Source organism: Belonocnema kinseyi, chromosome 6 (assembly GCF_010883055.1).
Source record: "Belonocnema kinseyi isolate 2016_QV_RU_SX_M_011 chromosome 6, B_treatae_v1, whole genome shotgun sequence".
Lineage (NCBI taxonomy): Eukaryota > Metazoa > Arthropoda > Insecta > Hymenoptera > Cynipidae > Belonocnema > Belonocnema kinseyi.
This window is the reverse complement of record NC_046662.1, coordinates 73,481,781-73,493,226: the sequence shown is the minus strand read 5'-3', so window position 1 is coordinate 73,493,226 and position 11,446 is coordinate 73,481,781. Positions and strand designations below refer to the sequence as shown.

The 11,446-nt window shown below is 27.7% G+C and overlaps 1 protein-coding gene across 1 annotated transcript; it reads left to right on the top strand.

Annotated features, from left to right (window-relative positions):
* The first annotated feature begins 415 nt into the window (after nt 1-415).
* On the top strand, nt 416-9,988 carry LOC117175145. Its single transcript, XM_033364733.1, has 4 exons — nt 416-492; nt 4,600-4,933; nt 6,351-6,752; nt 8,498-9,988. Exons 2-4 carry the CDS (start codon nt 4,604-4,606, stop codon nt 9,254-9,256), a joined length of 1,491 nt encoding a protein of 496 aa, XP_033220624.1. The 5' UTR covers nt 416-492; nt 4,600-4,603; the 3' UTR covers nt 9,257-9,988.
* The last annotated feature ends 1,458 nt before the right edge of the window (nt 9,989-11,446 follow it).

Below are 11,446 nucleotides of genomic sequence, written 5' to 3'. Positions count from 1 at the left end.
AAAAAATGTGTAATTTATTGAGGTTGATGTCCTCTTACCGGACTGTTGATCTTGTTGCCTACTAAAAGGCGCTATGGTATTTTAATTTTCTCCGAATTTCAAGGTGAAATTTAGAACTTTGATTGAATTTACACACTCTAATCAACGGATTAAAAAACTAAAATTAAATTTGGAATAACTTATTGCACTTTTAAATTCTTTATTGTAAATTAAAACCCTATTTTCTTCAAAAAGTGTTTAACTATAAGATCCATTGTGATAGATTTATATATATCGAAGAGACTATTGGTACCTAGGAGAGCTTGAAATAACATGTATTTGTCATTGTACTTGGGCATTGTGCCCATTGACGGTCTGCGCATGTGATGTTGTCTTGTCTTTTTTGTAATTTGAATTCATCTCCTCGATCCCTTTTGCCAAAAGCAACAGTCAGTCAAGATTTCGCGTAGCAATTTCATCAATCACATCAAATTTGACGTGCTAGAAAAAAACGTGAGTGATTTTTTTAAATTATTAAACGAATTAATGATTTAAAATCCGAAATTTTTTTTAATTTACATAAAAAAGTACATTTTGAATATAAACAAAAACTTTACAAATTAAACACAAAAATATATACATAAAAAGTGGTATGTCAATATCTTCTGCTATATATATTAAATACAGAAAGTTTTTGAAATTTTAATATGATCCTTGGTATGTTCAATTTTACGTAAAACTAAAAGTTATAATTTTTCTTTAATTTTAACAAATCAGTGAGATTTTTTTACTTTTTTACATTTTTAAGTTTCAATACTTTAATTGCTAGGTTGCCGTCAAATGCGAACCCAAAAAAGGAACTTAATGAATTTAGGACGAAAATTCCATTTTAAATTTCAACAAAAGTCTATGACATGGTGTCAGAATGGTTTTTCACTAGAATACATTATTCTAATTTAAAAATAAGGATACGCGTATTTTACAGTTTATAATTTTGTTTACCTAATTTCTTTCAATCATTTGAAGATTGCATGTGAATTCCTCAAAACGGACAGACATGTTTCAAATCCGGGATTTTCTTTTTTTATTCGATTTAAGAATTCTTGTTCCTTCAATTGATCTAAAAAAACTGTATGGGAAAATGGCAGTGGTTTTTCTAAAATTCCTTAACGTGGATTTCTTCAAATACATCACTTTGAAATTCTCTATTTTTGTGTGAAATAGATGGTAATATGTCCTACATATCTCCTAATCTTCGATCTTGGAAGATTATTACTGATATACTGACCAAAATTTCCCGATGAAAAATAAATTTTCGCATTTTTGCCAGAAACAACGAAAGGTACAAAAAAATGTTAAAGCTATGTCGTCATCATATGATATCATATGATATCTTTTAATAGAAAAAATATATATATTTTTTTATAAAAATTTCTTTGATTTTCTGAAAATATTCTTTTTATGTTTTCCAAATTCGATGAAAAAAATAAAGAATACTTTCTGGTAAGCTTCACTTTTTTTATTTATAATATTTGTTTCACAGTGTATGCTTACATGAGGAAGACATACTATCACTTCTATGTGGTTTAACCATTTTTGAGAACCGGAACATTATTTTTTGAATAAATTTTTTGTTTTGTTTTCGTAAATGATGCAAAATATCACAAAAGAGGAGGTTTATTTTTTAGGAGGAAGATTTATTTTTAGAGGATTTTCAGAAATATTTTATTTCATTTTTCAAAAATAAAAACGATTTTTTAAATAAATTTTAAGAGAAAGAATCCTCACGTAGAAAAAAAGAGAGTCCCGAATACCTATGCTCGTTCGAAAATACTTCATTTTGAAAAAAATGTCTTTTTTGGGGGGGAATTCCCTGGTGATATTCAGATGATTGTAACAAATATTTATAAATTCTCCTTTAGTTATTTATATTATTATTTTTGTTAATAAAATTTAATGTAATAGCTTGCGTAATTAAATTAACGTTTGCACTTTAACCATGAATAAAAATTCATAGTAATTAAGGAGGACTAATTCGGTTGGTTTTAAGCCAAGATCTAATCTTAAACTTAACAAGTCGTTTGAAGTGATTTGAACACCGGGGACGGTCTGTCTCTCTTTGAAATCTAGACATGTTTTTATTTTTAAATATTCCTTAAAACTAAACTTTTTTCAATATTATATCTAAATATTTTAAATTATGTTCCTTTATTATAAATATCGTCTGGGACGTGTTTATATCGATTAACTGAAATTCGGTGTGCTTTGACCAAATATTTTCAGTGTGTCTGGACACTTCCTTTTTAATAAAATTTTGTATAGCTTTTGCAACTACAGACATTTTCTGTTGGTATTTCTTTGTTATACTTAATTGTCATTTCTGTTTTATTAATGTTTAAGGAATTATGTCAATAAAAAAGAGGAGACATTTTTTTGATGAATTTCAATAATTAAAAAAAAATATATATTACTGTGTTTTTTCCTTCGCTTTAGGCCATTCCTGGCATATGACATAACCATTAGGTTACGCTAAATTGACGGCCGACATGATCTAATTCTATGCCACCTGCTATGCATCTTGTGGATATATATGATAAATACTGGATGGAAATTTTGTTCTTTGTTCTATTTTATGTACAGATAGGAGCCGAGCACAAATTACGTCAAGTTTTTTTCTGGAATTTTGAACCAGGTCCCCCCTTTGTTAGGGTCCGTAAATTCCCCCCCCCCCCCCACTCGCACTATTTTTTCGTAATTTTTTCAAACTTAATTTTTTTCGTGAATTTATTTAAAGAACATCCAAAAATTAGGTAAAACGATTTGGGGGAAGGTGATAAAATCTTACAGTTTCTTATGAATTAACAAAAATAGCACAACTTTCTACCAAGTGCTTTATATTCAACCAAAAAAGTTGAGCTCTCAACAAACAATGCCATAGTTGATATTTTAACCGAATAAAAGATTTTTATTTGAAATAAAGAAACAGTTGAATTGGAATTTTGGCCAAATTGTTGATTTTTCTAGTTAAAAAGATGAATTTTCTACAAAACAGTATACCAAAAAATCAGAATTTTCAACAGAAAATGTAAAAGTTAATACTCCAGAATAAAGAATATTTTTATTTTAAATCATGAACGGGTGAATTTAACTAGAAAATACCATTTTTTAACAAAACACTTGAATCCTTCACCTAAACAGATTAATTTGTAATCCTACAGTTGCATTGTTAACTAAAAACTAAATTCGTACCAAAAAAAACTAATTTCTAACGGAATGCATACATTTTCTATCAAGCTTGTAAGTTTTCAACCAATAAGAGTAATTTGTTTGAATAAAACGAATTTCTAACAAAAGACATTAATTTCCAAACATATGGTTCAATTTTTTATCAGATCAAGATTAATTTTCTGTAGAAAAAGTCATGACTAAACTTTCAGTTAAAAAATTAATTTTTAACAAGAAAAAATGTGATTTTTCAATGAAAAATGTAATATTTGATCTTTCAAACAAAAGATATTTTAATTTTTTTTATGAAAAACAGTTGGATTTAAATAGAAAAGACCAATTTTAAACAAAATACTTGTATCCTCAATTTAAACAGAGTAGTCTTCAACGACGTCTACAACCAAAGGGCTGTATTTTTAACCAAAAGATTTAATTTCTACAAATAAATAAGAAGTTTCAATGAAATACATAAATTTTAAACAAAAATTCCATGTATTTGGTTGAAAATTTGACTTTTTTAAATTACCTACTGGATGGAAGATTCATCTTCTTTTGTTGAAAATTAATCTTTTTTGTCAAATATTTATTTTTTTGTTTTGAAAATTGATTCTTTAGTTAAGAATTTAAGTTATTTGTTAAACCCTCTTTTTTATGGTTGAGAATTAATTTGTTCAACTAAAAATGTAACTATTCCATTTTTGGTCGATTTATCTTTTTGAAGACTCAATTACTTAGTTGAAGGTTGAACTCCTTCGTTAAAAAATCATTTTTTTGTTGAAGATTCTTGTTAGAAATTAATATTCTTCACTGAAAATTTAACTTCGTATTTCAATTGAAGATTCATTATTCTAGTTAAAAATTAATCTTTCTGTTTTATAATGTATCTTTTCCCACCAAAACTTTCCAAATGATTTAATTTTCAACTGAAAAAGATCGAGTTTCTACTGAAAATGTGATAGTCAAATTTTCAGTTGAAAACATTAGTTTTAAGCAAAAGGGTAAAGCTTTTATAAAAAATGTAATATTTGATATTTCAAACTAAAATTAATAAAAAATTTGTATTTAAAGCAGTGGAATTCAATGAAAAAAGACGAATCTTTAGTAAAAAATTTGAATCTAAAAATGAAACTTGAATACAAAATTTTTAATAAAACAATGAACTTTTAACATTTGCTTAACGTTTGTTTGCCCTTTGTTTATTATTAATTCGCAGACGTGAAAATATCTTAGGTAAGAAATGATCTTGACAATGTACACCCCTCCAGTAAAACAGCGTAGAAAATAGTTAATCTCCCCCCCCCCCCACCAGATATTATGTAATTTTTGCACGGCCCCATATTTTTTTCATAAGTTGAGAACTTTAATCATAACACTTTTTCGCTTGCTCATAATTAGAGCAATGGGCCGCAAGAAGAACAAGAATAAGATGGGACCAATACTTCCTGAAAAAAAGAGTGGAATTTCAGGAGAAAAATTGATAAAAGACGACATAGAAAGTAATAATTCGTTGAATTCCTCTAGTAAATATCCAATTGATATAATTTCTAGATTAAGTTATCCTTTTATTAAACCAAGCGAAAAAGACATTATTTCTGAAGACGATGAAGAAGAATATGAATTTAATTTTAGACCTCGCTTGGTTTTCTCGTGCAATTTATGTTTGGTCTGCTTAAAATTTTGTGATAGCTCAGCATCTTGTGAAGCCTGTGGTATGGTGTCGTATTGCTCGGTAAGATTGAAAATTTTTCTAGAAATAAATAATCTATAAAAAACAAAATAGTTTTTCAAATTCAAAGAAAACCAGGTTGTCTACTCAACAGGAAAACTAGGAATTGTCAAGGAATTTTTTCGAGAGCGTGCTTAATTTTTTTTTAATTTGTAATATAAAATTTAAGAAGAATATATTTTTATTTGTAAAATTAGTATTCTATTACTGAATTTAAATTTTTATTTGAAAATTCTTTTTTTTCTTAATTTATCTTTTTCACTTGAAAGCTTAAATATTTGGATTAAGACAAATATTGTTTCTATCAAATTCGTCTTTTTCGGTAGAAAAATAATCTGTTTGGTTGAAATGTCAGTTTTAAGGTTAAAAATTGAAATATTATGTTCAAAATATATCTCCTTGGTTGGAAATGTAACTATTTTGTTAAAAATTTGTTTTTCGGTTGCAAATTTATTTGTTTAACTAAAATTGATCTTTTCCATTTTTGGTTGAAAATTTATCTTTTTAGTTTGAAATTCAATTAATTGATCAAAGGTTGAACCACTTTCTTAAAGCATCATTTTTTTGTATAGCATCCGTAATTTTAGTTGAAAATTCAACTAGTTCGTAGAAAAATTGTACTTTTGTTCAGAAATTAATTTTCTTAACTGGAAATTTAACTATTTCAGTTAAATATTAATAATTTTAGTTGATATTTTGTGTATTTTGTTGAAAATATATTTATTTAGTTAAAAGAATATGTCTCCCTATTTGCGTAAAAAATCTCTTTTTTTCACATGTTTTTGCAGGATTTCTATTCACTTGAACATATCTTTCATTTAGAATAACAATATGTCAAGTATGCACCGAATATTAAACATATGAAAATGAAACAAAAATTAGTTTTAATTATTATTGAAATGTATGGACTTTATAAACAAATTCAAGAAATTAATAATCATAGTTTTATTATTATTCATTTATTTAATTATTTCATTGTGATAATATATTTAAGAATATCTTATAATATTATTTGTCAAAGCTTTATAAATCAAGCTTATAGAAATCTTTACCTCTAAGAAAAAACTTATCCTTCAGTAAAGTTACTTTCACAAATGAAATAGCGGTTATTAATTTCATATGTGAATATTACTCTTTTTATTGATCAACATATTTTACAAGGACTGAAAAAAAACATTATTTACAAATAAAAATCTTGAGATAACTGGAAAAATTCTGGAATTGTCAGGGAATTTTTTTTGACGATTTGAGTTGACACCCTGAAAAAGCAATGAATTGTTGAATAGTAAACGTAATTACAATTTTTTACTACAAGTGCAGTGCGAACAAGTGTAGTATGAATCAATCGAATATGTTCTAAAGCTATTAAGAGAATTGAAGAAAAAATGAATGTGATTTAAAATATTAATCCAAATTTTAGGTCAAACACAGGCAAGAAAATCTTCCACAACATAAGGATCTCTGTAAAGTCTTGACTGAAGTTTGTAAAACGAATAAAGGTCTACTCTTGGCAAAAGACCTTTCTCCTGACCAATATCGAACATTTCGAGTCAAATTGATAGAAACGATCGAAAAAGGGTTAGGAAGAAGTTTAGATTTGTGGGAAAAGGAAATCATACTCTATCCTCGACTTTGTCGAAAATGTCATCAAAGAGAGGGCCTACTATGTTGTCCTAAGTGTCGAATGGATGTTTATTGTTGTGAAGAACATCGTGGAGATCATGATCAGTGGTGTGATCAGTACCAGCTTTTTAGGAGGATTCTTTCGATTCAAAAATCCCATGGAAATGTCGTTCCTGAACTTCCAAATCGACGGCATAAGGTACAGTTTACAATATTTTTTTTATAGATTCTTTTTTTTACAGCCATTTTATAATCTTTTTATTCATTATTATTTAATTATTTCTTAATCGAAATGCACTGGAGCCTGAAGATAAGCACCTTCATGTTAAGTTATTCCTAGAACCGCTGTGTGATGTGCGAATGATTTTATTTGACAAGTAAAACAACTACATACAGACTTTAGACTCTTTCCCCTTTTCCTGTACTTCATTTTTTTAGTTAAAAATTAATTTTCTCAAATGAAAATTCAACTAATTTATTAAGTTAAAATTTTTCTGAAAACAGATCTTCTACTTCGTTCCACTGGAAGTCGAACCACAGGTCTTCCAATTGTCGGTCGGGTGCTTTTACCACTAAGCTACTAGATAGATCAATAGAAGAATCTTTTTTTAGAAATAGACGCTGTCTTAAGCCGGGTCCTACGCTTTATTATACAAGTCAAATTTACAAGAAATCTGTATTATCATAGGAGATGGTATCGTATAAAATGTATAAAACGTAACACCTTGACAAACACAATGTTTATTTCTGAAAAAATATTCCTCTAACGATCTTTCTAGTAGCTCAGTGGTAAAAGCGCCCGCCCGGCATTGATTAATTGTAGTTTGAAATTCAACTATTTAACTTAAAAATTCATATGCTTTGTTGAAAATTTATCGTCTTCGGTTGAGTATGCAAATAGTTTATTTAAAATTCGTCTGTTTTTGTTAATAATTTCACTCTTTTGTTGAAAATTCATCCCTTTTATTGAACGATCAACTAATTGACTATAAATTCAAATGATTCATTTTAATTGTTGCTGAAAATTGAAATATTTGCTTACAAATTCATCTTTTTATGTGAAAAATTCAATTATATTTATAAAAATTCAACTGTGTAGTAAAAATTCGATTATTTTGACGAAAATTCATCTGAAGAATCGTTCCTGGCTTAAAATACCTTTTTTTAGTAGATTGTTTTTGGTGAAAAATGCAACTGTTAGGTTAAGAATTATTTTGGTTTGGTTGAGGATTCAACTTTTTCGTTGAAAATTAATTTTTTTTGCTGAAAATGGAGGTATCTGATTGCAACTGAAACTTTCTGGTTGATAATCAATGCGTCATCTTTTTTGTTCGAAACTTTATCTGTTTTGTTTAAAATTTGTATTTTTCTGGGATAAGTATGAATTATTTGAACTAAAAATTGAACTACTCCATGACTGATTATAAATTGATCGTTGCTTTTAGAAAATTCAACAATTTCGTGAAAAATTTATGTATTTTGTTGTAGATTTATTCTAATTGGTTGTAAAATTAACCGTCTTGGTTGAAAATTAAACTTCTTTGTTGAATTCGGGTTCAGAAGTCAACTATTTTCTCAAAGAGTTGACTTTTTGGGTTGAAAACTTAATTCTTGAAAATTCTTCTCTTTTGATAGAAAATGAATCCTTTGTGGTAAAATACTCAACTATTTTGTTGAAAATGCAATAAATTTCGACTTGAAGTCCTAAACGTCTCATAAATTCAATATGGTACCAATAACTTAATTTTATTTCAAAAAATTTATTCCCATATTTTCGTGAAAAATCACCTTATTTTTCATGTTTTGAGAGCATTTTGGCGTGTGAAGTCTGTTAAAATATTAGAGTATATTAGATAGTAGAAAAAGTGTTAAAAATAGTTTTACGTAGTTTTTGAAAAGCCCTTAATAATATTTAATAATATTTATTTCAAAACATAATTTCAGGAACCCTACACCCTTCCGCAAAATCTGGACCATCAGATAGCCGAACTCTTCGAGTTTTCACAGTATTATAAAAAAATGGACTGCCACACGTACGCCAGTCTATCCCATATTGCCACAGTACCCCTTACAACATTATTTGCAATACAAAAAAGTTATGAAAACTGGAAAACAAAAAAAGACTTTTCAGTTGACATAATAGGGGCCGAATTTCATTTCGACTGCTGGAACCTGCGCATCTGGGAGAAAATGTTCCTGCACTATCTTCCGGCCTTGAACTCTCTGACCTTGACTTTTACTGGACCAGAATTGCAAGTGCCACAAGTACTAGTAGAGATACTTGCAAAGGTCAAGATTTGCACTCAGTGTCGAACTTCCGGTCGCTCGATAAGTGTCACTTTTAATCAAGAGAAATTGTATCACGAGATTGACGACTTGACGGGATTGAATCGACCGGATGTCATTTGCTTATTTAATCCAGGACTATATCGTGAAACCGGCTTTAATGGCAGGGACACATGGCCTTTGACGATACGAAAATTCTGCAAGAAGAAAATTCCTGTTGTTATCACTTCCTATACGGAAAAAGAAATTCCTCAGGATATTCAAAGGATCAAGTCCGTAAGTGATGTGGAAGTGATTCTTGAACCGCAGAAAAATCCTTTTGCGGCTCTTAAGCCAGATCGAAATTTTGTTAGTGATGATACTGTACCATTGATGTATAAGAATAATTTTATTACGATTATTCAAGGCAAGATTTGATGCAATCTTTTTTTTAATTTTCCATATAAAATTTAAATTCTTTCTGCCATTCAAGCCATCTCAAGTCTCCAGGAAAGCAATATTTCTTATAAAACACAGGTTAAAAAATTTAGGTTAGAGATTTCTATAGGAATTTTCAGAAACGCCTCACCGAAGCTTTATGCAGAAACCGTTTCTACATTTTCCTAAACAGGGACATAAATTTAAGCAACGGTAACGGCATAAAGTATTATTCATATGTTTTAGAAAATGCTATTACAATTTAGTAATTTCGAGTGACTGTAACTAAAAATTTCAGTGGATTAAAAAATGTTTTCGGTTCATTAATTTTTATATAAAATACTTAGTGTATATGTGTCCTGATAATGTGAATAGTAAAAAATATAAGTAAGCTCGCGATTTCAACACTTTTTTCATTTTCTTCTTGTAAAAATTTAAAATACGTGTCACGCTTGAGTTCAACCAAACACCATTCTTTGTCCACTTCGAACGCGATTGAGAAGCGAGGAGATACCGTTTGTATGTTTGTAATTTGCAGATACCGTTTCTGAATTTTAATAAAAATGAACTAAATTGACTATAAAATTGACTGAATTTCGTTTACAATGAGCTAGCTTCATGAATTTCAGTTACTTTAGTATCGTGAATGTGTTGCAATTTTCCGAACATCTCTAAAAGTGTACGGTGCAAAATCTCGACCAAGTGCAATTTTGAATATCCTTCTTAATTTCTCAAGAATATTTTTATCCTGCAGATTATTGAAGCTAACGATTGAAGTTATTAAAAAATAATTATTATAAATATTGTTGATTCTTCTGACTTACATAGGATAAATTTATAACCAAAAATGGAATAGTAAAATTTACAGAAAAAAAAATTGATTTTTATTTTTAAAAACAAGGGAATTTTTAACAAAATTGTTAAATTTTAAAGCCAGAAGGATGAATTATCTACAAGATGGGTGAATTTTCAATTCGAAAATATGATTTTTAACAAAATAATTAATTTTCAACCAAAAAGTTTAATTTTGATAAAAATCGTTTAATTTTTAATCAAATAACTCAATTTAAACCATTAATATAAATTTTTAGCAGAAAACTTAATTTTCAACCAAATAGTCTTATCTACTATTAAATTGTTAAATTCTCAACCAAACTAGATTAGTTTAGAACCACACAGTTGCATTTTTAATAAAAAATGATCATTTTTCAACCGAGAACATTATTTTTCAACGAAAAAAGACGAATTATTTTTTAAAAACATGAAATTTCACTGTACATATGATGAACTTCTAACCAAAAATCGAATAGTAACATTTTCAAATAAAATAATTCATTTATATTTAAAAAATTGAATTTTCAACAAAAAAGTAAAATATTAAAGCAAAGAGTTAAATCTTAAAACAAGATGAATTTTTACAAAACTAGTTAAAATTTCAACTGAGAAATTTAATTCTTATTTATAAAAGACAAATTTTGAACAAAATAGTTAAATTTAAATTAATAAGATTAATTTTCCAGCAAGAAGATTAATTTTCTACCAAAAATACGATTTTTCAACAACTTACATCAATTTTCAAGAAAACTGTTAAATTTAAAACTCAAAAGGACGAATTTTCTAGAAAAAGAGGAATTTTCAATTCTGAACTATAAGTAAAAAGAAGATAACTTGCTATCAAAAAATGAAATTTTAATAAAAAAAATTAATTTTCAAGGCTATGTGACAAGTGGCTCACGTGACCAGATTCCTACCTTACCGCCACTTTTGTTATTTCCCATCTTATTTTCACACGAATCGCCACATCGAGTTGAAGAGTTGGGATATTAAACAAGAAGCACTAAGAATGATGGGTCTGGTTCTAAATTTGTGTAATCATGAAAAACGTTTTTTGTTGTAAATAAATTTTTTTCTTTTTTCATCATTAATCAAATTTAGGACAAACCCGCCTTTCTTAAGACTTCTTATTTATTATCCCATATTTTGAACTTTATGTGGTGCTTTGTGTGAAAATAAGTAATGACCAATAATGAAATAATTTTATTTTTAGTTCCAAAAATTAATGCTCAGAAAAAAAAGAATTTTAAACAAAATATTTACATTTAAAACAAAAGAGATAAACGTCCAGCTAAAATGATGAGTCTTAAAAAAGATCTATTTTTAACAGAATAGTTTAATCCAAAAGATGATTTT